This window comes from Epinephelus moara, chromosome 1, assembly GCF_006386435.1.
Source record: "Epinephelus moara isolate mb chromosome 1, YSFRI_EMoa_1.0, whole genome shotgun sequence".
Classification (NCBI taxonomy): domain Eukaryota; kingdom Metazoa; phylum Chordata; class Actinopteri; order Perciformes; family Serranidae; genus Epinephelus; species Epinephelus moara.
The window spans coordinates 19,796,458-19,823,637 of NC_065506.1; the positions used below are offsets into that span (position 1 = coordinate 19,796,458).

A 27,180-nucleotide genomic window follows, 5' to 3' on the forward strand; every position below is an offset into this window, starting at 1 on the left:
AATAATAATAATAATAATAGTGACAACAATGGTGGTATTAGTGATAACAACAATAACAATAATAATAACACAATAATAATAATAATAATAATAATGATGATGATGATGATGATGATGATGATGATGATGTAGGAGGAGAGAATGAGAGGGGATTAATGAATAAAGTTGTAAAGTTGAGCCAATTTGTAAGATGTCAAATTAACAAGATGCGTCAGATCCCCAAAGCTGCTATTTTTAAATATCCCATGGAGATAGACTCTCTGAAGCTGTCCCCTTACTTTCACACACAACCTAAAATTGTTTGTAAAGTAACCGTTACTAGTGCCCAGCGCTACAAGAAGAATCACTGCTAATGAGAACCAACAGCATTTTAGTCAGAACTCGTTCTGAGAGAAAAGAATATTTATTTACATGTGCACATAAGTATGAGAAATGTGAAAAGTTTTTGGTGATCAGACCCCATTGTGACGTCATCTATTCCAGGAGGGTGGTAGTAGATTAGGGAACCCCACTATGGAGTCTAGATGCTTGGTGGTGATGATGAGATGAGATGAAGAGGGATGTTAAGAGGAGTGGGCTTTTGATGAGTTTGTTCTGGGCTCTGGATGAGGTGACTGAGGTGACTGGAGGTGAATAAGGTGGAGGAGGGCGTGACGAATCTGCCTAAAATGACAGCTGACAGGAGCAGAGAGGAGAACAGATTTAAAGTTTGGCAGCAGCAATATGAATGGCTGAAGGACATCATGGCAAAGTTTAATTGGCTAAGCTAGGAGAGGAAACACCCATAGTCAGATGATCATGAATATAGCATGAAGAAAGTCTACCCAACTGAACTTAGGCTGAGCTTTATGAGCAACTCTTGTTTAACGGTCCAAAATGGTCGACTCCTAAAAGACAGCCGGACTTTCCTTCACTCATGGGGTAGGGGGAGAAAGAAGGAGCTCTGTGTGTGTGTGTGTGTGTGTGTGTGTGTGTGCGTGTGTGTGAGTGAGTGAGTGGAGGTCGCTTCATTCACATGGGGTCACGAGCAGAAGGGAAAAATGGAAAGGGAAGTGCTGTGGAAGGAATGTGATGAAATACTAAAGGTTTCATAAGCAACGGTTTTCTGTATTTCCAAATCTGACAAAGCGGTGTGATAATGTGTTCTTCTTTTTTCTTTTTAAAGAGTAAAAGCAGAGGGTTAATGCCATTCGTGTCTTCTAGTGGGGAAAGACATAGTCAGATCTTAGGTAGTTCTACCACAGTGTAATCATACACCATTAACATTACACAAGCACTAGCAACAAGGACTCAAAGGTCGCAAAAGTTTAATAATGCAGAGGGGAAGTGAAAACAAGAAGTGTAACACAATGTAGCAATCATGTTTGAGTTTATTAAAAACAATATGTTCATTGTACATATTTATTCAAACTACATTGTTAACACTTGCTCGTACTGCACACTGCTCGGTGGGCTGCTTCATAGTGCCCTTAATCTCTACACGGGACAGATCAACATCCATGTCAACACAGACACAGACTGCATCACTGGTCAAGAGTTTTAATGGATCTTTCACAGAAAGAATCAAGTGACAATCACCACACAGATGATTTACTTTAAAATCATGGGAAGAGCATTGTGTTCATTAAGAAGAAAAATCATCAGCTTCCATAATCCACTTTAGCATAATCTCTTACAAGTGCCAAATCGAGTGACCTCACACAGATGTGAGTGTGCTTTTGGCTTCAATAATTACATGTTAACATGTCTCTGCTTTTTTATAACACTCATAACAATACTATAGCAATGTCTACAAGGATCAGGTGACAAGACAGTGATTATCACATCCACGTAATATGCATCTTAGCATCACAACAGCATGCGTCCTCTGCTTCTTTTCCTCTTACACAAATTACATTGGAGTCCCCAAAGGCATGTGAACATCAACAGTTTCAGATTCAAGGTCAATTCCTCATTAGTTTTCTTTTGCCAGTATGGCATCAAACATTATCTATCCTATGCACAAAGAGTATACATTATCACAGACTCAGTCACAATCAATCAGAGGATCAATCAGTATTTTGGCTTTTTTTCCGGTACAGGACACATTAATATCAGATTACAAATATTGTTGTTAAACTCTAACTTTTTTCAGATGATATAAAATCTGGAGGGCGGTAGCAACATGAGCGTTTTTCCTATTCTTGAAGCTGTCAGGCATTCAAAGCTACGGAGCCACTAAAGTCCCATAATATGACAAGAACTTGTTCCAACAAGACAATTAACTTCTGCTCATCACCTTCTGGGACTTTAGGGGCTCTGTACAAAACAGTTCTTAACAATGCAATCAACATAAACTTTATGTAGCAATTAGCTTGCACTTCATGTAAATAGCCACCTTAGTGCCCATGAGGCTCAAAATAAAACAAAATGACGTATGATTAACACTAATCCATCTATGGGCTTTCCTTAAAAACTGCATGTTGATGAAGCTGCCACCTCTTAGCGTAACAGGACACGGGTGGTTTGAAAACAGATTCACAGTAAAGCATGTAATGACTGCAGGTGTGTTTAAATGAGCACCAGTAACAACGCCTTTTAGACAATATCATCTCTCAAAAGATGAGCTCTTTCTTTTTTTTAAGTTCACTTCATATGGTTACAAAATTTTATAACATTAATCATTATTTACAGTGGTTTCACCCATTTTAAGTTAGACATGTGAAAAAAATAATAAATGCAGTACAGTAGATGTTATTTGATCAATGGATGGAAACAAACATTTGATAACAATGGAAATCTATATACACATGACAAAAAACACAGATGTATTTTTAAAGAGAAAACCTTACAGTATTTGAATATACTGCATTTAATTCTCCACCACAGGACAGATTAGTGCTGTATATAAAAGTATATTGATCTGTGCAGTAACAACTTTACAAAACTGAAAATATATGACCGCAGTCCTGTGTGGGCTTCCACAGTCATTGCATTGATGGGCATTAGTCATATTAATAACACAGACTCTGAGTGATTTATATTCTACATTCTAGTATATCACTGGTGTTAACGTATTTGCGTGTATAAAAACAGACAGAAAGAACACACACTTAAGTTATTTGCATTGTCCTGCATTTGTCTTAAACATAAATCTTTCACAGTAGCACGGTCAGGAGACCACACACACATGTAGCTGGACCTGCAAAGGAGTTTGGCACAGAAAGATGACTGAGTACACTATCTGTGCTATTTTTGCATGTTCTGGTTGCTCTTATAGTCGTGAAATCTAAGTTAATGTGATGTGGTGTATGTACTGCACTGGAGGTCACAGGAGATTACTGCAGCCACATGCCTGCAGTAGGTAAAACTCCAACTAAGATTCTTATGTATGTTAATATTTGGTAATATATTGCATGTGATGGGTTAAAACAAGATATAAAATGATGCACCAACAGGCTGATTTGATTTGGGAAGCTGAATTCTAGGCCATATATAATTTATATTGTATTATCAATGGTGTAAGCCAGTTGTTTGGGCAATCTGGAAGGGCTGCTTGTGCAGAATCTCTGCAAAATTATCTCATTTACACAGTGAGTCCTCACATTTTTGTGGACTTAACATGGACCGATTATTTTAAGATAGGTTTTTTTTTTGCATAAAATTCTGCGGCCTGTATATGTGCAAAATAATATTAGCAATAATTTCCACAAACAGTGTATGTGTGTGGTTTTTGTGACAGCTTTTCCATCCACCAGTGTAAATGAAGAGTGGAGTGGGATGAAGGAGAGAACAGTAACCAGTCGAAGGAATCTCTCAATGAGCTGAAAAACACACAGTGAGGGATAATATATTCTGCAGTGTTGTGCATTGTCTATGGAATGCCTTTACAAGTTCTTATGTGTATGCATTGGTGTGAGTCAGTGCACTTGCAAATGTGTGATACGTGAGTCTTTGACCCTGTGTTGAGCACTCCTCAGGCGGAGCCATCGGTTGGCTTCACTCCCAAGCAGCTGTTCAGGTTCAGTCCTTGGATTTTTGATCCTAAAATAATCAACACCTTCACTCTGAATCCGGGCAGCCGGCTTCACGATGAGTCGCAAACCCCCTGACCTCAGCGTCATGACTGATTTGGAGAAAAGCTGGAATGCAGCGTTCTCGATGGGTTTCCTCAGCTTGTCTCCAGTGGCTGTGGGTCTTCTTCTTCCTGGTTGGTGCCATCAGGAAGTTGTTTGCTCCAGTAATTGCACTGGTCAAAGGTGTCAGAGCAGGGGAAGTCTGCTCCCTCCTCTCGAGCAAGGGCTGGGAAGACGTGGTCGACCATCTCGCACAGACGCCCAAAGCTGAGAAGGAGACACAAAGACATCGGCAGACTTTTACCAGAATTCAGTCAAACATCTGTAGGCACATGTGTCTGGAGTCCAATCACATCAATGAAGATCAAGTGACACAAAGAATATATCTTACGAGGAGATATTGGTTTTCGCATGCTCCTGTATCAGCTCTCCCTTGGGATTGACAGTGAAAATCCTGTTCAGAGGAACACCAACCTCCTTATAGGAATACACATCCTGAAATCACACAAACAATCAGCATCACAGCCAAAAGCAAGAACACTATACATCTTGGCAAGGCTTAAACACGAACAAAGTACAGTTCTTCAGTGTATTCCTGTTGTTAAAGAGAGAGTATGTTCGTTTGCAGAAATCTCACCGTAGCTCTGTTGCCAAAAGCAGCGTAGAAAGGTTCAGTGTTTGGGTGGAACAAGTGCTTTATATCTGTGAGACACTCGATCTTAAACTTCTCTGGTTTCTTCTCAATCACCTCCCTGCACAACATGACATGACATCAAACACATATTACAAATCCACTGGGAAAGACATCAACATCAATACATCAGCAGAGAGATGTGAGAGACACAAAAGCCCAAAAATCCCTAAAATTATTGTCAGAATATTTGCACATGACAAGTAATCCCTGTCATTCTACGCATACAGGATATATATAAGGCAAAACTGTGTAGCTGCTCCTGATAAAATGATTATTAAATACCAAATTAAACTAACCATTATATGCAAATATGAATTCTGATTACATCAGCACGGCATTTTTGTACATGTGGTGTGTGTCTGACCTGTGCAATGCAGAAAAGAGACTACTGGGGCTGAGCAGCACCGGGCCCATTGGCAGCATGGTTCCCCTCTCATTGACCCAGTGCAGGTAGCCTCGCGTCATGTCAGCCATGCCGATGGCCCTCGCCGAGCAGTACATGAATTTATATCCATTCCTGTGACACAGATAGAGAGAAAGACAAACTTGTCTTGAGCTGTTTACCCTGATTAAAATAAGGAATTATTAGACATGCCATTGCATATATTTCAGTTAAAGGTCTCATATAATGCTCATTTTCAGGTTGATACCTGCATTTGGGGTTTCAACTACAACATCATTACATGTTTTAATGGTCAAAAAACACATTATTTTTTCTGATGCTACTTCCCTGAATATTCCTGTATTCACCCTTTGTCTTTAATGCTCAGTTTTAGTGCCTGTCTCTTTAAGCCCCCCCTCCTACGAATCAAATCAAATCAAATCAAATTTTATTTATATAGCACATTTCATACAAAGTAATCTCAATGTGCTGTTAAGAAGAGCTGAGCCTGCTCTGATGCGTCAGTATTTCCAAGTCTTGCCCATTTGTGCTCTCTGCATCACCGCACTGTCATCACAGCTCGGAAATAACTGTAATGGCACTATTGTGGCAGTTTCTCCCTTTATATAGTAAAGTTGTGACATCACAACTTCGTGGAATTCCTAACGGCTCGTTTAAAGGCACAGTTTCTGAATACCAACTCTGTGCAATTCTCTGTAGATTACGCGTTCTGTTACTTTCACAGTATTTATATAGCACCAATACCTGCTTTATAATAAAAAAAAAAAGAAAAGAAATGTGAATCTGACTTTTTGCAATATGGGGTCTTTAAGGAAAAATAAGTTAACCAAACAAGTAAATAAATCTGGTATTTGTATTATAGGCTAGTCCTTAGTGTTAACAACTTGACTCTGAACACTGTGTGCAGATTGTAAGGTAGCACTCACTGGCTGACTTTGTGGTAAAGCCGTGCGATGCCCTGGTGAGTCCAGTCTTTACCCAGAGTGGGGAGGATGTGACCCAGGGTGTCCGACCTATAGCGTGATACAAGAAAGGCAACATCACACAGTCAATGCAGCAAATAAAGACAAACCACCAACACTGAATCTGTGTAAAGCCTGAAATCTACTGGTGAAAAGCTGAAACTGAACTGTTGAACTTCTATTAATGGCTGGTTTCTGAATTTCAACTATTGGATACCAACAGTGACAGTGAGACTATCTTGCCTTCTGTTACCTTGTTATTGTTCCGTCTATATCGGAGATGACTATCTTGTCATCCCAGCTCCAAAGATAGATTGTGCCATGGCAGCGACAGGTGCCCTGGTACTGAGTGGTCACGCTGAATACCACTTCATTAGGACCCTCCATCAGCTGCAGGCTAGCCTGTACACACACAAATAGTGCAAGTACATCAAGTACAAGCACACAAATACTGAGTGCAGGAACGTGAAAAAGTTTTCCATTCAGTCTTAGGCTACACCAGGTAAGGAAAACATGCAGTAACACAACAATGTATGGTGTATTCCTCTGAACAAAATGTGAGAATAACACCCTTCATTTGAAGATATTCCAAATTATTTACTTTATCATAGTGTGCAACATGTAATAAGCCACTAAGGAGCTTCAAAGCTGCCATAAACTGACTTGCATTCATGTTTTTATCCCCATTTGGATCAATAAATACACACCAGTTGCTCTGAGGTGAGCCGAAGAGTCTTCTTATAACAGACGTTGCCAGAACTCATGAGGAGCTCTGACTGGCAGGGTCCTGACGCCTGATTGGACGATCTGTGGTCCTCATCACTGGAGGATGATTCGTCCTTCATCCTGTAAAATCAACAAAATTGGAGAAACTTATGAAAACTAGTGAAGATGAGAGTACGGTGATTTAAAGAGTAAAACAAAGAAACAAGCACAAGCTTGTCCGTCTGAAGTCACCTGTCCACTGAGGGCATCGTAATCGAACTCTCTCCACTGTCTCCTCCTGCATCTGTCACTGATTCCTGAAGTGCACAAAGGTCAAAGGTCACATGTGGCTTAATTGACTGAAATGGCATGTGTTGATGTGAGGAACAAATATAGCACCCTGCCTTTGCTTCCCATCCTTTCCCACCCTCTGACACTCTTAACTGTCTAGGTAATCAATCAGCTTATCCTGTTAGAGGTCACGTGGGGGCTGGAGCCTATCCCAGCTGACATTGGGCGAGAGGCAGGGTACACCCTGGACAGGTCACCAGACTATCACAGGGCTGACACATAGAGACAGACAACCATTCATGTTCACATTCACACCTACGGACAATTTAGAGTCACCAATTAACCTGCATGTCTTTGGACTGTGGGAGGAAGCCGGAGTACCCAGAGAAAACCCACGCTGACACGGGGAGAACATGAAGAGCTCCCCCACCCTGGGTTCGAACGAGGAACCCTCTTGCTGTGAGGCAACAGTGCTAACCACTGCACCACTGTGCCAAGGACAAAGTTTATTTTAACATATCTCACCATATCTCTGCACTTACTGATTTGGAGTCGCTGTTCCGGCCCCTCCACGAGAACCACCAGCGTCCTCCTTTCTTTGGCATCTTCTCCTTCATGATGTTCTCCACTGAGGCCTGGAGACAACCATGCACATACACCTCAAAACTGACAGAAAATGTAACTCAAAACTGTATGAAAAACCTCAAAACAAAGTGAAGCAGAAAACACAACAAATTAACGGAAAGCACTAAAAAAGGAAAATAAATAACGGCACATTTCAAACCACACTGAACTCCAACTGAATCACTAAAATAAAGGCAGTTGAAGGTGGAAATTTGATGGCAAACAAACAGCAAAGGATGCAAACTGAAACCTGAAAGGAAGAAGAAGATTGTGACTGATAGCATGTGGGAAAAAATGCTAGAGAGAGGGACATGCAAGAGAGACAGAGGAAGATAGACAGGTTGACAATGGCGGGAAGTTATGGTATAAGAAACAAAAAAGACATGCTCTGACCAACACCCAAGCAAAGTAAGAAACAACATACAGGTTGTGAAGGGCTGGAGCCAAACAGACCAGGGAGGCAGTATGAGAAGAGGCCAAAAGCAGAGAACACATAACTCAAACACCAACACTTAGCACACACAAACATAGCATGGATGGTGGGAGAAAGAAATGATGTAAATAAAAGGGAAAAATAAGGAGGGGGATAAAGACATGACATTATTAAAGTGTTAGGAAAACAGATTCAAAGCCATATTTCACTGTGGTACAAGACAAGCGGCTGTGGTGGGAGCTTCTCCATGTGTGTCCATTAAATTAGTGGCATAGCAGACTGAGTATCCATAACAGTGCTGTCAGATGTAGTCAGTGTAAAAAATCAAATATCTTATGTGCTCTACAGCGTTTACTGAAATGGTTGAATATCGATTATTATGAGAAAGAAATGTGAGCACACATTATCTGGTAGCATTTGGTTGAAATAATGTGAGGATGCTGGCAAATGACAACACTGAAGTGACACATCAGATCAGGGAGAATTAGTTGCAAAAGGCTGGGAGTGCACAGGAGAAAGTGATGCCAGGGTTGCAGAGCAAAGACACCAAACATATATTATAATAACGTTTCAATCATTTAAAAACACAATATAGTAATTTGGAATTTTTGAACCACTCATTCAACACTTTATCTTTCTTTTTACCTCAGTGACTACTTATTTTCGGGGTAGGTGGGCCACCACAATAAATCATAATTAAATGATAGAGAACATAAAAAATAAAATAAAAACTAGTGTAGCATATAATATTGATAACCACTGTCTGAGTGTAACTGTACTTGAGCATCAATTTGAGGCTTTTGTACCTCATTTATAGCATTTCTATTCAATGCTTCAGTACTTTATACTTGTATTTAAATACATTTCAGAGACAAATTTGTATGTTTTACTTCACTGAATTTATCTAATAGCTGTAAATAAAATAGTTACAAATAAGATGCATTTCATACATTAAACTAGTGGTTCCCAACTGGTGGGTTGTGGTCAAAAGTGGGTCTTGGGACCATTCGGAATGGACCAAAAACACACTCTATTTTTTAAGTACAGTGAATATCCGGCACAGAGCTTTTATTTTGCCATTTCCTGCTGTAGAGTGAGTGGCTACTTGACAGAGACAGCTAACTAGATCGATGACATGGCCAAATGCCAGTATGATGCTGAACATATTAAACTGTGTGGACCCTGAACTAATGACCAAGGAGAAATCTGGACCCTGTGGCTGGACCAGTTGGGAACCACTGTATTTAACTACCTAACAATATAAAAAGTACTACAACATGAAAATGCTGCTTACACAGTAATGAAAGCATAACAATAATATAGTATCATAATATATAATAATGTAAAACTGAGAGGGTCCATTCTGTTACACAATGAGTACTTTTACTGACTGCTTCTTCCTGATAAAATAAAACATACAGTCAACTGGAAACAATCAGAGTACATATTTGTGTATGACTGTGGTGGTCTTACCTGCGGCAGTGGTTTCTGATAGACCTGCATGGCCAACATCACAGGAGCTGCTGTGTTCCAGTTGTAGTACCTACAACAGATGACAGAGAGCGCTATAAGCACTTCTTTACACCTCAGACTTCAATCTGACAGAGTCAGCTGACTTGATCTATAGTAGGAATTGTGATTCGTGCAGCTTATTCACTGTCTTCCAGAGAGTTTGATGAGGAGATAAATGTCACTCTCATATCTGTGTGTTAATTATGAAGCACAGTAACATCCTGGAAGTTGTTGCACTTTACCAAGAAATAGTCTGACACATAATCTCGCATAAAACCACGTCATTTTTACACTTTGGTTTTTGTACAGATAAAACAAATGACAACTGTTAATCAGCCGGTTTAAAAGATGCTGGTAACCTTTGGACAGAAAGAGGCTAATTGTGTCTTCCTGTGTCCAGTATTTATGCTAAGCTAAGCTCAACAGCTGCTAGTGCTGACTTCATATTTACCGTACAAACAAGAATGGTATCAGTCCTCTCATCTAACTTAAAAACAATACTTCACTCACCAAATGACCATTTGTATATCAATTAATCACCCTGTGTTACATTGGATGTGTTAAGAAAAAAATCTGAATGAATTAGAGTAAAAAGGGACCATGTTTTACAGCAGCAAAACTATACAAAAACATCTGTTTTTAAAGTCTCACACAGCTCAGTCAGTATAATCAAAGTGTCATTTATTCAGTCGTATGCTCAGTACATTTCAAACAGATAGCCCTTACCAATAAAGTTACACTTACCGATGCTCTACTCAAAAGTCAGACTGCACTGACAAAAACAATAATTTTACCTTGCTGAACACAGGAGCTGCTGATCTACCACTGCTACAACTACCACTACTCCACTGGCAGCTTTTTTATGTTATTGTGTGACTTTAGTGAATCCAAACTAACCGTTTAAAACATGGAAGTCACACAATAACACAAACAAACCAACTAATCGAGGCAGTGATAGACCAGCAGCACCCGTGTTTAGCAAGCTAAAATCACTGTTTTTCTCAATGGAGTCTGGCTTTGAAGAGAGCATAGATACGTTTTATTTTTAGTTCAGTTTTAAATAGTAAGGTTTGCATTTGTTTGGGAAGTACTGAGCATATGACAGGATGAATGAGACTTGATTTATACTGCATGGGTTATGTGAGAGTTTGAAAACAGACACTTTTTAACATCGTTTTGCTGTTGTTGCTACCAAAGTTGGTGATTTAGTGAATATACAACGGTGTTTTACTTTGAAGGATATTAAATTATGAAATTATTGTCAGAGCTGTAAAGATGGCATTTACATATTGGTCCTGGAGAAGGTTTGTTAAGATCGTTAAAACCCATTAATGCAAACACAGACGTGTCTAAATGTGTTCAGACTATTAATAAAACAAAAGCAGATGGTTGTCATAGTTTCTGCACGTCTAAATGTATATCACACTTTGAATATGGTATCCCAGAACATACTTGTTTCCTATCTTGACCACCAGGTTAGGGTCATCGATAATAGAAGGGTTTTCAGAGAACTGCTGGTAGGAAATTGCCCTCTCCTGGAACTGCTCTGTGGCATGAAACACACACGCACAGATATGAGGCAAGAACACACACAGATTGACATACATGTGTTTCACAAAGAAGAGTAAAGAATCTAAATTGAACAGTACTTTTGTCCTTCTGTCATCGCCTCCTTGCACATGTCTTATCCTACCTCTTGTGATCTCCCTGTTGTCAGTGAGTCCTCCGCACAAAGAGATAGCAACATGAGGCAGGTCCCCCACTTGGTCGGACAAACTGTCAACGCCGCTGTCCATCCCACAGCTGCTCACTGACTGTGGGGACTGATTAGCACTCCGCGCTCCCATCATCATCATCTCGGAGTCCCCTTTCATTGAGCTACTGCCTCCGTCACTGAGGAGGGAGTGAAACACAAACACTCTAACATGTACATCTCGGAAAATATTGTGGTGATGGTGTAGGTCAAATAAAGACTCACTTAAGTGTCCTAAAGTGTCAAAAAGTAATTGATTACTTCTGAAAAACAGGAGACAAATTAAAGTCTTCTCAACTCCCTGGTGGTTGCCACAGGGTGAATTACACCAGGTGAAAGCCCTCCGTACAGTAGGTGTGTGTATTTGGTTTAAAGTATGTTTTGTACTCATATGAGGGCATGCACAAACATGTTTGGTACATGAATATGTTTTGTTACTGAACCTTTTAGGGAAGTAGAGAGCGGCTACTTCAGGCTCCAGCTCTGTAATATCATCCAGATACACGCCATCAGCACCAAGGTGTTGGCTTCTCTTTTCTAAGAAGAGACAATATCACACATCCTCAGCAGCAGTAGCATGATGATGACGCCTACAGACAGTTTGAGCTCAAGATCCTTTGTATTGTTTGAGATAGAGCTCTGATACCTTTCTTCTTAGATGGTGAATCAGTTCTCCTGATGGGACTTCCTCTACTCCCAGCTTCGTCAAGGTGATCAAGGAGAATCTTGGAAGACACTGGGCAGGCTGTTAGACCCTCCATCTCTTCACATGATGGCCCAACGCTTTCCACCTCTCTCCCTACGGGAAAATAACACACAGTAAACAACCAAGTGAAGCACACAAACAAGCTTATGAGTCACCAGGATAAACTCATACATGAATTTAAAGAAACACCACTGGAGGTCACTATAGGGCTGCAAGTCTGACAGAGAGGCAATGGCAATCCATGACAGCATTTAGCCTGATAAATGAGCAGTACAACTCACATAATTTCTTATTTTAGGCTGTAGTGTAATTCTAGGTGCTTTTAGAGAATACTTTACATTTAAAACGTTTTTTTCTGCCATGCTTACCTGCAGCTGTGTCCCCAGTCTTAGTGGTTCGTCCAACCCTGGCTCCGTTTTTTCTTTCTTCAGTGTCCTTGTCCTCACCCTGAGCAGCGCTCTCCCCTGGCTGGGGAGGGTAGAGAGTGAGGGAGGGGGGTCCAGTGTCATTGATGGCTCTGAAGTGAGTGCTGTTGGACACCGGGATGGAGACTGCTGGGACGGGGTCCTGCTTCTGGTGGGAAGTCAGGAAGGATGGCTATAACGGACAGAGAGAGATCAAACTTGTTATACAATCTTTATTTGCATGTGTGCTCAATATGTTTCTCCCCTTTCTACACTGATTCACTCTCGTTAGATGAGAAGAGGAGACTGACATGTCTCTCATGTGGATGAGCCGGCAGCCTCTTAGCTTAGCATGGAGACAAAGGAAATAGGGGAGAACAGCTAAGCAAACAGCAAAGGCATACAAATGACAGTTTTCTTTATGGATGGCTATGTGCCTGATTATTTATTGGTCAGGCGTAACTTCTTGGAGTATCTGCTGGTTGCCTGGCAACTGCTATTTACGTCAATAATGTTAAACAAGAGCTGTAGAGGTGCTGGTAGGCGGCTTTTGTTACAGCTGGACAGAAACAGGCTGGCCATTCCCAGTCTTCATGTTATGCTAAGCTAACGGGCTGCTGGCACTGGCAGTAGTTTCATATTCAACATACAGACATATATTTCCAAAAATGTCAAGCTCAAAGTGCTGAGGTACTTTCTGTAGAGTGTGTGTGAGTGTGTGTATGTGGATACCTGGGCGGCCTGTGGCAGCTCCCCCCAGGTCCACAACATCTCAGGGTTGTCTTTGTTCTGATTGGTTAGCTCTGAGTCGCTCTTCGGTGTTGATGAGCGTGAATCGTCAGGGCTACTGGGAAAGTGAAATACGCTTGATTTAAATCAGTTTGTCCTCCATATTTTAACAGGTAAATTGTATTGAACATCCAAATATATATAAAATATTTAATAATTTCCAAAAATTGCATCAATTTCCAGCATTCAGAGAGGATAAAATTAAAAGTGATACCTAACAGAGGAGGAGAAGTGAGAAGTCTGCTGAGGACAAGAGATGGACAGACCACAGGGTGGAGGAAGGGAGAGAGTCTCCTTAATCGCATGGCTACAGGAATATAAGTCACAGACAGACAGACAAACACACATAAAGAAAATGAGATGGAAAGAGAGAGTGACAGTGATTATTGTCTACTCAGAAAACATATACAAATGCTCAATATGAACAGAATAATATAATAATAATAATAACTAACATGAGCCTAAGAAGAGTTTATTAGACAGCTTAATAAGATCAAGTCAATCATAAAGTGTGTGTGTGTTTTGTATGAAAGTAATACCTCTGTGAACGGGTCCAATCAGTGCTGGGGTGTGTGTGCATGTTGGCTGTTGACCCCTGATCACCGTACACAGGTCTGAACACAAACACACACATGCATGGAGATGTCAGTCATATGCATATTATTTCACAACCTGTGCACACACCACACTATATAAAGTCCAAATAAAGTCAAACAATTCATTTGTTTATGCTCATAAAAATGTCCTAAAATGATCCGAACACAAATCATAATCTGTTTATCTCATCCGAAACTACTTCAGTCTAAAACCACACGACGTAGACCACCCTAAAATGCTCCCATCAAGTACAGTATTAAGCATGACATGAGGCAGCCGCACATTCTTTCATGTCCTTAATGTTTTCCCGCTCTAATATGTAATAAACTTTCTAAGAAAAGAGCCATCATTTCAAATAGACAGGGAACAATGTGGGAACAGGATGATTCTCTGGAGCGCATCCCACAATCAGAGCTGGTTTTGAACACACATACGTAAACACAAACATGCACAGACACGCAGTCTCACCCATTAATTTGTACCTCCCTTATTTTTCCTAAGCAATTAATTTGAACAATTGAAAATATTTGACTGAATTGAGACAGTAGGATGAAGTTTAAAAGCCTGTTTAAAGGCTCTGGATCGGCCTGTTACTATGAGTTATAATTTAGAAAATTTTCTGTTCTGCCAAAGGAAGTACAATTTTGGTAATTTCACAGGAGGTGTATCTGTATTTCTCCCTATGTCCCTCGCTGCTTTGAGGTGGACAGGGCTCAGTTGGAGAAAGGTGATGTTACATATTTTCACCAATTAGGATTTAGCAGCAATTTGAATTACAGTCTGATGTCAAATCTGATTACACCACACCCATACAGTCCCAGTGAAGCAGGTTGGCTAAGGTTTTTAGTTTTAAACACTTAATAAATAATACCTAAAGATGTTGTTTTTCCAACTTTGATTGTTGCTTTTTAGTCATGGATATTTAATGTTACGGGGAGTTAAAGCCAAGTTTTCAGGGGCAATAAGGGGCACAGATGGTGGGCTGACATTTTATTGTTATGCTTATGTTATCCTTCAACCATTACCTCTTCATTGATTAAGGCACAATTCCTAACAGCTAACAGTCTACAGCCATGCCAGCTCTGTGAGGCTGTAGCCATCTTGGAGCTAAATGCTAGTGTGACCAAACATGCTAACATGCTCACAGTTACAATGCTAACATGCTTATGTTCAGCAGGTAAAATATTTATCATGTTCACCATTTCAGTTTAGCATGTTACCATACTAACATCTGGTAAATAGCACAAAATACAGTACAGCTAAGGCTACCTGAAATATTATTAGTTTTGCACATGCCTATATTTCATTGTAAAAATAAATACTGGACCTGATGATGGCGCTAGATGATATATGAGGGGATAATCAAAGTCATTGCAACTCATCCTAAGGAGGACATGATTGCACTAAATTCCATGGCTTCCATCCAGAAGCTGTTGAGATATTTCTGTCTACTTGACATTTCCTCACACAGAGCCACGCTGCTATACATGGACAAATTCCAATGTGAGCATTAACAGAATGTCCTCAGTTTTTTTGTGTTGCCCTTTATCTAACAGCTGGAACAACAACTTACACACTCATTCATGCATCACAGCCATAAAGACTCACACATACAGTCTCTATGTTTGACAAAATTCTAGGTGTAATTAACCTCAGCTATGGAACAAAGTGACTGGCATCCCCCCCAGGCCTTGCAAGATGACTTGGAGGGAAGGCCTTTTCAAACTCCAAACAACAAAACAGACAGAGAGGTACAATTATCACCTCACGGTTGTATGCCTCCACGAACCAGTCAAGTTGCACTTACTGTTTACATTCACGTCCGTGAAAACGTGGATGCTTCACACACATCTTCCCTAAGTGAGCGTTTGTGTCAAATTTGAGGGATCTCCCTCAAGACATTCTTGAGATATTGTGTTCATGAGAATGAGACGGACACAAGGTGACCTTGACCACCAAAATCTAATCAGTTCATTAAGTCAAAGTGGACATTTGTGCCAAATTTGAAGAAATTCCTTCAAGGCACTCTTGAAATACTTTGTTCATGAGAATGGGACGGACAGTCAACCCGAAAACATAATGCCTCTGGCCCAAACTGTCTCCAGTGTGGAGGCATAAAAACCTATGAGCTGTTGTTTTAGAAAAACTGAAAATACAAAGTATACTAAGGTATTTTTTTTAAGTTTTCTTTCAATTCCCAAAGCTTAAAACGTTCAAACTAAAACACACAATGAAACAATCTATCATGCACACACATACACACCTGCCGCCGTCACCCTCTCTCTCCTCATCTGAGCTCAGGTCAATAGAAAACATGTCCTCGTCCTCCGAAAACTCTTCTCCGCTCTCCTCTCTCCTCCCTCCCCCTCCGCCGGCTGCTTCTGGTCGTACCTTCCTCCTCCGCTTCCTCCTCTTCTTGATCATCCCACTTTCACTTTGCTGCGGTCCCAGGCTCTGGACAGGGAGTGAGCTGCAGGGGATGGTGTCTATGTAATGTGAGAGAGTAGCATTAAAAACAGTTTTTCAAAAGCACGCACATTTTCACAAATTTACCTTTTAAAAAAAAAAAATCAACAGGGCTTACCATGGTGACGAGAACTGCCCCTGCCTAGCTGGGACTCCATTAACTCTGCCCCCGTTGACATGATGGGTGACGTTGCCAGGTAAGACGGGACTATTTCCTGGTAACACAGAAACATGACATGTCATGAGGTCATCGATATAATAATTATAATACTAAACTCTATATATATAGCACCTTTCAAGACACAGTTACAAAGTGCTTTACAAGATAAAATCAATAAAAACAGAATACACATAACAGAGTAAAACACACAACAATGAAGCAGTTAAAATCATCAAAAGGCAGTTTTTAACAAGTAGCTGAAAAGATGAGCTCTGACTGCAAAGGCTCTGTCACTCAGGGTGCGAGAGGGAACATAGAGCAATAAAAGATCTGTTATATAACTTGGAGCAAGGCCTCTCAGGGCTTTGTAAGCACTCAATAAAATCTTAAAATCAGTTCTAAAAGCGACAGGTAACCAGTGTCGGGAAGCCAGGATTGGTGTGATGTGGTCATGTTTTCTAGTCTGAGTCAAGATTCTAGCAGCAGAGTTTTAGATGAGCTGGAGGCGTGAGAGCGATTTTTTACTGATGCCAGAGAGCAAGGAATTGCAATAATCTAAACAACTGGTTATGAATGCATGAATATCAGCTTCCAGATGTTTGTTAGAAAGGAATGATCTGATCCTGGAGGTATTTCTGAGAGCTGAACTACTGAATTCACGTTTGTCCGAACTGAGGGTTTGATTAAAAAATGACACCAAGATATCTGCAATGTGGATGCAATGTTATTGAGTTGGACAGAGAACCAAGACTGTTTGATACTTTAACATTTGCAGTACCTTGTCATTGATCAATATCTGTCTTGTCAGGAAATTTTGGAACATACGCTTGTATGTCATGAAGGCAATCTATCAGGTTAACAGGGTTTTGGTAGTTATTTGTTGGATCACAGCTTAAATAGAGTATCATCTGCAAACAAATGGAAACTGATATTATGTCTGCCCATAAGATGGCCAAGAGGGAGCATGTAAACTTAAATTGGGAATTGGACCAAGCACTGAGCCCTGAGGCACCCCACAGCCAGACCTGGCATAAGCAATCCCATCACAAAAACGCCTCTGTTAGGTATGACCTTAACCATCATAGATATGATCAAAAACAATAATTTACTTCCTACCCAAACTGAAGTTAACGATACCTGATGTAAAATTATTGAACTTTTGAAAGGAATCTTGTGGTAAAGTATGTATGAAGATAAAGTGAGGTGCTTTGAGCAAAACTTAGTTTAGTGTGTTAGCATTTACTAATTACAATAAAACACTAAGTGCAAAAAAAGTTAAACTTAAATTAAGAAAATCTTGTGAAATTAAAAGTTAAGTGGTCACAAAAATCATTAGGCTTCATTCATGTATTCTATATGTCATACTATTCCATCTACAGTAGAGGTTATTAAGAACCGCCACTAGTTTGGCCAAAATTTAAAAAAAAATAAAATAAAAATACAATAATAAAAATAATAATAATAACAACAACATCAATAATAATTAATAATGTTAATACTACTACTACTAATAAAATAACAATAAAAATAATGATAATGGTTTCTATTTTATTTTATTTTATTTCATTTTATTATTTTATTATTTTATTTTATTTCATTAATTATTATTATCTATTTTATTTTAATCATATAGCACCTTTAAAAAAAAACATTACAAAGTACTATACATATAAGGACATATAAAAGATGGCAGAAAACAATCAAATACAAATTCCCACTCAGCAAATAACAGCATATGGGTTATACCACAAAAACACAGCATTGCAGAGTGCTGCTGGTTGATGAGACAGATTTTTAGTCCCCAGTGCGATCTACATAATCTTGTGGGAATTTGGGTTTGAGCTCAGATTAGTAAAATCACATAGATTTGCTCATGGCAGTCTCGCTAAGATGACCATGCCAAAAAGTGAAATAGAGAGACACACGGAGACAGAGAGGGAGAGAGGGAAAGATAAAGAGATGATCCAAAGAGTGCAGACTGACACATGCCTTGCAGCGCACGTGTCCTACCATGGTCCAACGCAGCCCAATTCATTCTGATCAAAGGGGAAAAAGTGATTGTGCTCAGGATGAGCCAGGTCACCGCTTATCTGCTCAGAGCCCTAACCTTGCTGGAAACATCCAACCCAAAGCACTTTCAATTCATTTCAGTGTTTTTGGATGCGTTATTCTCAATCCATTCTCTAATCTATCAACATAACTTTTCTCTAAAAACTAAATGTGTTTTTCTGTGAATGCGTTTTCTGCATGTTTGAATTCTGTTTTCAGACAGACTATCCACGAAGCAGGCCAGCACAGCACTTTTAATCTCTGAGACTAGTCACACTGAAATGAAAGTTGGTTATACAGTAAATAGATAAACGTGAAAACAATTACACTCCCTTTTCCTTTCAAAGCATTCAAACATAACCACATCTTGACATCATGTGGGTTTTATTACCACAGGTATCCAGATAATCCTGATGCTCTACCCTGCAGACTAATTTCTGCAGAAACATTTGGTTAATGTTTCCCATGTGGGATCTATTTGCCAATACACAAGCCCAAACAAATTCAACTTTACCCCCAGAGGAACAGAGAGGGAGAGAGCAGAGGGGGGTTGGGTAGAAGAGGTACAGAGGCATTTGGCTCGATGCCAAATTGTTCCTTAAAAATGTTGTTGATCTTTTTCCATTCAAGTGGTGAGATGATATCTTAAACCATTACAGACAGACGCAACGACGCCGGTGGAATTTATATAATATGAACGAGAGACAGACCATACTGTGGCAATCCTCGAGCTGCCATATTGGGACAGTGTTCACTCTCGTGCATGTTGATGTGTGGTTTAGCTCTGTACAGTAATGTCGTATGTGCTGTCTGCGTGCCTTGTTCGTCCTTCTCTTCTTTCACTATCTGCATGTCTATCTGACTGTCTCGTCTTTCTTCCCGTCCATCTGGGCAGCACACAGATCAGTGACAGCCAGTCTCTGAGTGCAGTCTTTGTGCAACCAACTGTAAGGAAGGTGAATCTGGCAGAGCTATAAATAGACCTCTGGTGGTTTTCCACTCTGCAACGGAAAAGTTGTCAAAGAGAGGATTTCACAAAAGAGCCCAAACAGTGGGATGGACATGGCCAAAGAGAATTTGCACATACTTTCCCATTTCCCAAGGCCTGAGGCATTACGATATTCCTGCATGACCCACTCTAAAGAGCACCCATGGCACCTATTGATTGACTGACTGTTGGAGAAAGGCTCCCAGTCTTTGACAGGGACAGCAAGTAATGAAAGCAGAATTAGACCAATGTAATCCCTCAGATTAGGAATTAGATCTTCTCAGATTATGATATATTCCTCTTAATTCCTAACTGGGAAACACAGCCAACTCTCATCACGCTGACCACTCATCCATGTGTCCTTCAGACGAGTGCTCCTCCTCATGTCCCTGACCCTCCAGCTCCCCATGAATCCTCACCTATCGCTTTACAGAATTGGTTGTCAAAGCAAAAGGAAATGTTCCCTGGTCAGATTGTTTTCTGCTCTATTTGCATTTGTGCTGCAAATACTTCCTTGTAACATGATCTATTATGGCTGCATGGAAAGCTGTTCAGGTAGGACTTTTGTATTGTTTTGATCAGTTTCTAGTTTGACAGATAACTTCAGTAGATTGAAGCAAAACAGCGGCCAAAAGCTGTGACATGGATCAGAGGTTTGTCAGGCACTCTTTCCTAACCCAATCTGTTAATACACAACCAACATTATATTCACATTGTCACGTTTTCATAGGACTCCAGAATGAAGGGATGAATAAGTGATGTGTATCTGGGTGCATATCTCAAAGCACGGACAGTAAGACACGGAGAATTCTTTATCTGAAGTGCCTGATGTGCGGTGAGTGCATACATTTTTAGTCTGTGCATCCCTATAGAGGACTGAACCCTGAATTCTTGTGCTTATACCAGCAGTGCAGGTCACATGCACATGAATAAAACAGGACATGAGAAGAGGTGGTTACAACCAGTTCTCGAGTTGAGGGGGGATGGCATCCCCCTTGAAATAAAAACGGTCAAAATCATCCCCCTTCTAAAACTGCCATCCCCCCTTTCCATCCCTTGTGTCATTTTTGAATGAATGTGGTATTACTGCTATTTCAACATTTCATTTTACATTTGGTTTTACACATATCGAGTATGGATAAAGTATGAGTGCCGCCATGACTAACTTTTCAGGGTTGTAAAATCCAGCCTCAAAGCAGTATAAACAGCTGTGTGGTGTCTTAGCAGGCCATTGCGTTGTACAGCCAGGCTGCTGTTGAAAGAGCCTAGGATTAGAATTTCTAATTTCAAGACATATTTATATATATTTATAGTTTCTATATGAAAACTACAAAAAAATGTTTCCACAGGTTACAACTACTTTATCTATGTACGTTTATTCAACACAGTCCTCGTTCCCTGTTCCCAAAGACCCCCTGAAGTAAAATAACTTTTATGTGCTCTGTATCTCTCTGCCTGGAACACTCTGTAATTACACATAAAACTGTCAAAGTTGGTCAATCTGTGTGAAATCAAATTACTGTTGCAGAAACTTGGTGCTCTCTCTTTAGACTATTGATGTTTTCGGGATGTTTTAGGATCTCGAACAGATTATTTTTATGGTTTTATACAACTCTTGATTTATTAATTTGTTTTTACAATGAAATCATTTACTCTTTACTCTTTTCATCTTTTACATGATTGTATTAGAAGCTTTATTCGTGATTGTATTATATCATTTCCGCTTAATTCTGATTTTGTGGCACATTTTGTGTTGTCAGGGACAGGACACTCTTGATTTTGCACTTACTGCATTCACAAAAATAAATGTCCTTTGGCTCATTCTGTTTTGATTTTTTTTCTTGTAGCCAAACTTCACTGTCAAACAGGTCGGTGACTTTTAAAAGACTTTGAGGGCTCCACCAGCAGCTGCCCAGCAGAACTCAGTCTCATGTTGCACCTCACACTACTAGAGAGGCGGGGCACAACTCTGCTGCCTCTTGGTCTGAGCAGCAAAAATAGCGATCTGAACCTGATAATTAATATGACAATGACATGTAATGCCGTTCATAATGCAGATTCATCGGTAGGTGGTGAAATCAGTTAAAACTCCCAGAATACCAGAGTGTCCAGTTCGAGCACTGCTTGTATTTTAGTTTGGCCTGTACGACCTTTATGTCAGTAAGTTCTGTTCCCTCCTATATTTGTGAGTGTTAACGACTCTGTCAATCATTACTCACCATTGTGTTCTCAGTCTCTGTGACGAAGAAGGCCTCTCCATTCTCGCCCAGCTTCATATGCAGACTCACCGGCTCGCCATTAATCTCTATGTCCACCTGCAGGACAGAATTAAAGTGTCTCAACATGTTTTAAATCTCACTGGCATGAATAAAACAATCATCAGTGTGTGATTTTGTGTCAACACAATGAGTAACTGTTAGTTTTGTAAATAAATAACCATCTCATCTAACAGATAACAGTTGCTGTTTTAATGTAACTTAACTGCTAAGATGTAGAAATGCATACACACACAGTGTTGGGTGAGCTGCACTGTAATTCCCTTTTAATTAACTGTATGTACTGATTGATTTTCAGTCAGTACGATACAATATTACAGTAATACAATATTGATTTTCAGTAAGTACAATATGATTTCTGGCCTGTTGAATTGCTGCATTACATATAAAATATCGTCAATATTTTGCAGCAACATGTGAATTTAACATAAAAAGTAACTATGATATTGAATACCGGCCTTTTACTTTTTCTTAACTGAAGTAAAAGGCCTGATAACGTGTTCCACCACTGATTAAAACTTCTGTCATCATCTTACGAACCCTTTGTGCCTTTGCTTTGACGCTGTTGTCAGAACATAAGTATTAGCAACAGACTCTGACCTCTCAAATTACCTGTACACAAAACCACACTGCACATGCAGATGGAAAAAAAGGTAGTGAAAGCATGAAGGGTGGCAGCACCCTATAATCTCACCACTTTCTCACGGGACCGCAACACACCCATCTTGCCGAAGCGGACGTGGAATGGGGAGCACTGCAGGGTGCCATCTGGCTGTCGTACCACGATAACATCTATACATCCAGACAGTGTTGCAGGGTTGAGTCCCCTGTATAGCTCCTTGACCTGCACGAACACCTGGCCCGCCAACTGACCCACATAGTTCATGGTCTGTAACTGGAGACAGAGAGGGAAAGAAAGAGTTTCTGTTGGTTACTTTCTCACAAAGATGGCACATCTTTTTTTTTTTCTTTAATCTGTAATCTGCATTTCAGGCCTTTCACATATGCACAGCATCACACACTGGCAGGACAAATGACCCTTCGTGGACCTATTGGCTATTGGGGACCAAACGCTTGACAGATGAGCTGTTCTGTGCAACCACGAGGCCTCACTGCCACATTAAAACACATTATTGATCCACTGAGTCCAATTACTGCTCACACACACTGGCCGATCTCTGCTGCGACCATAAACAATGACAGTATTCTTGTGGCCTTGCTGAGCGTGGGATATGTTTGTGGTTGTGACTGGTGTTGGTATGTGGGTGCATGGATGAGAAAACATTCAGCTCTTCCTAAAAAAAAAGAAAGATGTTTTGATGTCTTTTTGTTTTTTTGTCAGTTGAAAACAAAAATGATAATAGAAACAAAAAAAGCCTTTTTTCCTTTGTAATGCAAATACACTAATTAAGGGGGGAGAGTTTGTGTTGCTGTGCCAGTCTCTCTGATCAACAGCCTCTAACGCTCTCTGTCTAGAATGCCAAACATGACCCTGGAGAGAGACACAGACAAGGAAGTGCTCTCACTGGGCTCGGAGATGGGTTGCTGTTGATTTGAGGGGCAGAGAGAGAGAATAGAAAGAAAATATATTCAGCATCCAGGAGAAATCAACAATATTGTTTAAAGTTATTAATAGCTAAATATATATTCCATGCTTTCATACAAATACTTAAACATGGAAAGACTGTGAGAATGTGTACAGTTTACTTGTTGTCTTGGATTATACACCAGCTACTGGTCCTTTGGGAGCTCCTGCAGGGATGACGTCAGTGAGGGTATGCAGAGTACTGTGCAAAATGTCTGAAGCCACTTGTACAATGCTACAGAATCATTTATGCACCTGATCACCAGAGGTGGGATCAAATCATTGTTTTGCACATCACAAGTGAGTCTCAAGTCTTTGCACTCAAGTCCTGAGTCAAAGCCCAAGTCCTAAACCCTGAGTTTCGAGTCCCAAACAAGTAATAATGCGTTCTTCACCAAATGTAAAGCCACTTTAACAACAGAGTGACAACGCTAGTTGAGCATTAGCTTGATAACTTTGCTAATACTAGCCTCAACTTACTGTTCTCTGTGTAATTTATAATGTTGAATGAAGCTGGATGTTGCTGTGTCTCCATCTGTCATTTTCAACCCACACGTTTTACATACTGCAATTTGTTTTTCGTTGACCACCACATATTTTTTTGCACACAAATGAATTGGTATCCTGAGTTAACGTTCATATTGCTCTCCTGCAACTTGAATGGATGCTGTTGGATCAGTTCAAACAAAGTAGATTCGAGAGTCGAGAGTCGACTTGCTAGGACTGAACAGAATTAATGTTAGTCAGTTTGGTGGTCCTCTTTTTAAGACAACATACTTTTTAATGAAGGTGTCAAGTCCAAGTGAAATCAGGAGTCTTTGGTGTTAAAGTCCAAGTTGAATTGCAAGTCTTCGTTGAGTCAAGTTGAGTCTAAAGTCTTCCAATTTGTGACTTGAGTACACAAGTCTGCTCATCACCGAACATTTATCATTATCTATTCAGCAAACTGCATGCCAGTAGTGTTTTTTATCAGCTTTAAACAAGGGTGAAAGCATTGCTAATGTGACACCTCGGAATTGCTTTGGCTTTCTTATTGTGAAAACAACGAATACACACACACACACACACACACACACACACACACACACACACAATACTGTATGTGTCATCGCTATCTTATCTGCATAACAAAGTGTTCCACCTGCCACCTGCTTGTGCTGACTCAGATTCTGGCATCTCCCAGTCGACACACACACACACACACACACATTATAACCGTGTGCCTCAGAGACAGATGGCTCAATATTTTGGCAGACCATGTGAGAACATTCTAATGACACAGATGATTTGTTAACACCCATCAATTACTGCAGTGTGGGGCTCCTCTGCTGTAATGACCCAGCATTATCCTGTTGTGCATCAGAACGGCTACACACAACACACTACAACACTGTTATTAAACAAATTAATACGCTGTGTCCAGACTGAGCCAAATCACACAAAATTAAATGTAGGTGTTTTATACAAATATGTCACATGTACTTAAAAATAAACATACAAATACAGGAACACACTTAAAAAGATTAGTGGTCGATCTATATTATCGAAACATAACTTAAAGGGAGATGTAGCCATGCAGACAGTTTGGCTTTTCTTAGGGAATCTTTCTATGCTGAATTTCTATGACACTAGTTCCAATTTAAGCGTTGATAGTAACATCTGGGGATTATTCACAGTAACCAAAACCCTGTTTCTGGGAAGCAAAATGTTTTTCAATGGTAGGATGACAAAAAAGAGAGGGAGAGTAAAACATCCTGCCTGGCCAGATACCACAGCAGTGAAAATGTTCCTGGTGTACTGTTGTTGTTGTTGGTGGTGGTGTTGGTGGTTGTCATTTAGGTGAAAAGCCCCTTTAATCTCTTAGTGTGACTTATTGCTCAAGAACTGGGAGTTGGACTGTTTGACAATGATTACATAATTATTGACCCCTTCACTGTCATGTTCATTGTCTGGCAAACACACACATGCACAATACACATGCACTCATCCCTCAACATGCCACAGACCTGATATCACTGTCAACATACACCACGTGCAAACAGATGGGACCATTCATACACACACACACACACACACACACACAACCAAAGCCTTGCCCACTCTTCCAGGAAATCTCTGTTTAACAGCCAATCGGCCAAGTTACCAGCTCTATCCTCTGATTTATGTGTTGTTTTACCAAAGAAACAACACAACAGTGAGGAAACCTTTAAATTACATCTGTTATTTCTGAGGAGAGCCACACAGAGGCTTATTTAATAACACATAATTCAATATAAAACTCACTACAGCACAAACAGAGAGGCAGACTGAGGTGTGGATTTGCAGATTATAATTTGAAGGATTATCCAATTACATCATTTTAATGTGACTGGAGCAGCAGTCTGATACTCTGGGATTACTGACTGTTACTACTAAATAGCTACAAGGACACGCGGAGATCATTAATCAATTATTGATGATTATGATGTTTCTAATAAATTAAAATTGCCTATAATCATGCAACATAAACAGCAGGAAATGTCGTATTTTCATGGCACGAAAACGCCCATGTTGAAGCTGAATAACAGCGGGATCAACATGGGGTTCATAAAGTGACTGTAATATCATATGTGGCCTGTGAGGCGTCATGTAAACATCTGCACACGGGGTGAGGCTCTGCAGCCCGCTCCCATCATTCAGCCGCACATTATGATACACAAACCAAGGTGAAAGCAGCCTTTAAGCCTCTGACTGTGCACATAATGAATAGATATCCTGTTATAATGTTTATTATTTCCCTCACGGCAGGTTACTGTACGGCCCGGCAGTCCTACTTACATTATTTATTGATGTCGCTCTTCGCTCTGAAATCTTTCCGCCATCCAAACTGAACCGTCCTGTGCAGCCTTAGTCCGTTACGTGTCAGTCTTTAGATCTGACATCGTGTGTAACGCGCTCCTGTCATCTGATATTGACTCCTCTGCTTCAGGCTGCTTCGCTTTTTAAACCGCACTTAAAATATTCCTCCCACCGACACCGGGACTGCAGACACACAGCGATCCGGTTGGCTGGAGCGGCGAGACGTCACACAATGTTGACTTACAATCAGATCTATTTGTGATTAGGTCATGTTATTATTGTGTTTTTTATTCTATATCCTGTAGCCTGTTAACTGTTTATGTCTATCACATTGACTTGTGTTGTCTACTGCTGACTGATGAGGTTTTATAAAAGAATTAAAGATTGTGACTCATGATTTTATTAATGGTTTACTGATTCTTTTGAGTATAACATATATGCCATAGCCTACATTATAAGAACTACTTGCTCTGTTGTGGCTGTGTCTATCCTAACCCAGGATGACACTTGATTTGTCATTTAAAGAGGAACACCGCCTAAAAAAACCCAAATATTTTTTCCATAGCTCAGGAAAGTTCAGTTAATACTGCTCAAAAAATAAGGGAACACTTAAATCACACATCGAATCTTGAACAAGTTGAAAATCATTACCGATGTACACTGTAGAATCTATTGAGAAAAAATTACGTAACTTCATTCAATGGATTAAAAAATCAAAGTAAAAAACTGAAATCACAGGCTGATCCAACTTTTTTTTTTAAATTTTACCATGGCAACTCATAATGTGACTCTGTATGCACTCCTGACAACGTCTGTGCATGCTCCTGATGAGTCGTGGATGGTGTCCTGGGGGATCTCCTCCCAGACCTGGATCAGGGCATCAGTGAGCT

The 27,180-nt window shown here is 40.1% G+C and overlaps 1 protein-coding gene across 3 annotated transcripts; it reads right to left on the reverse strand.

Annotated features, from left to right (window-relative positions):
- Nucleotides 1–1,352: 1,352 nt before the first annotated feature.
- On the reverse strand, nt 1,353–26,404 carry lpin1a (lipin 1a). 3 transcript variants are annotated; one of them, XM_050043777.1, is made up of 23 exons: nt 26,270–26,404; nt 22,562–22,762; nt 21,811–21,906; nt 16,513–16,609; nt 16,192–16,414; nt 13,871–13,945; nt 13,546–13,638; nt 13,275–13,386; nt 12,507–12,735; nt 12,079–12,231; nt 11,876–11,969; nt 11,373–11,572; nt 11,132–11,225; nt 9,641–9,710; nt 7,653–7,745; nt 7,072–7,136; nt 6,822–6,960; nt 6,368–6,516; nt 6,079–6,165; nt 5,114–5,266; nt 4,693–4,807; nt 4,447–4,550; nt 1,353–4,322 (listed from the first exon to the last, which is right to left on the reverse strand). In XM_050043777.1, the coding sequence occupies exons 2-23, from the start codon at nt 22,751–22,753 to the stop codon at nt 4,151–4,153; spliced, it is 2,805 nt and encodes a 934-aa protein (XP_049899734.1). In that variant the 5' UTR covers nt 22,754–22,762; nt 26,270–26,404; the 3' UTR covers nt 1,353–4,150. The 3 variants fall into 3 exon arrangements, with proteins under 3 accessions (XP_049899734.1, XP_049899725.1, XP_049899743.1); XM_050043768.1 differs by having other exon boundaries at nt 13,275–13,389; XM_050043786.1 differs by lacking the exon at nt 13,546–13,638 and having other exon boundaries at nt 13,275–13,389.
- Nucleotides 26,405–27,180: the final 776 nt, after the last annotated feature.

What these genes read in the sequence shown, in the direction of transcription:
- lpin1a (XM_050043768.1), bottom strand. Translation starts at nt 22,753, where the DNA reads ATGAACTATGTGGGTCAGTTGGCGGGCCAGGTGTTCGTGCAGGTCAAG. An exon ending in AGAGAGGGTGACGGCGGCAG is followed by an intron (nt 13,946 to 16,191) that starts GTGTGTATGTGT and finishes GTTTGTGTTCAG; the next exon opens with ACCTGTGTACGGTGATCAGG. An exon ending in GCTCTCTACTTCCCTAAAAG is followed by an intron (nt 11,573 to 11,875) that starts GTTCAGTAACAA and finishes CTCCCTCCTCAG; the next exon opens with TGACGGAGGCAGTAGCTCAA.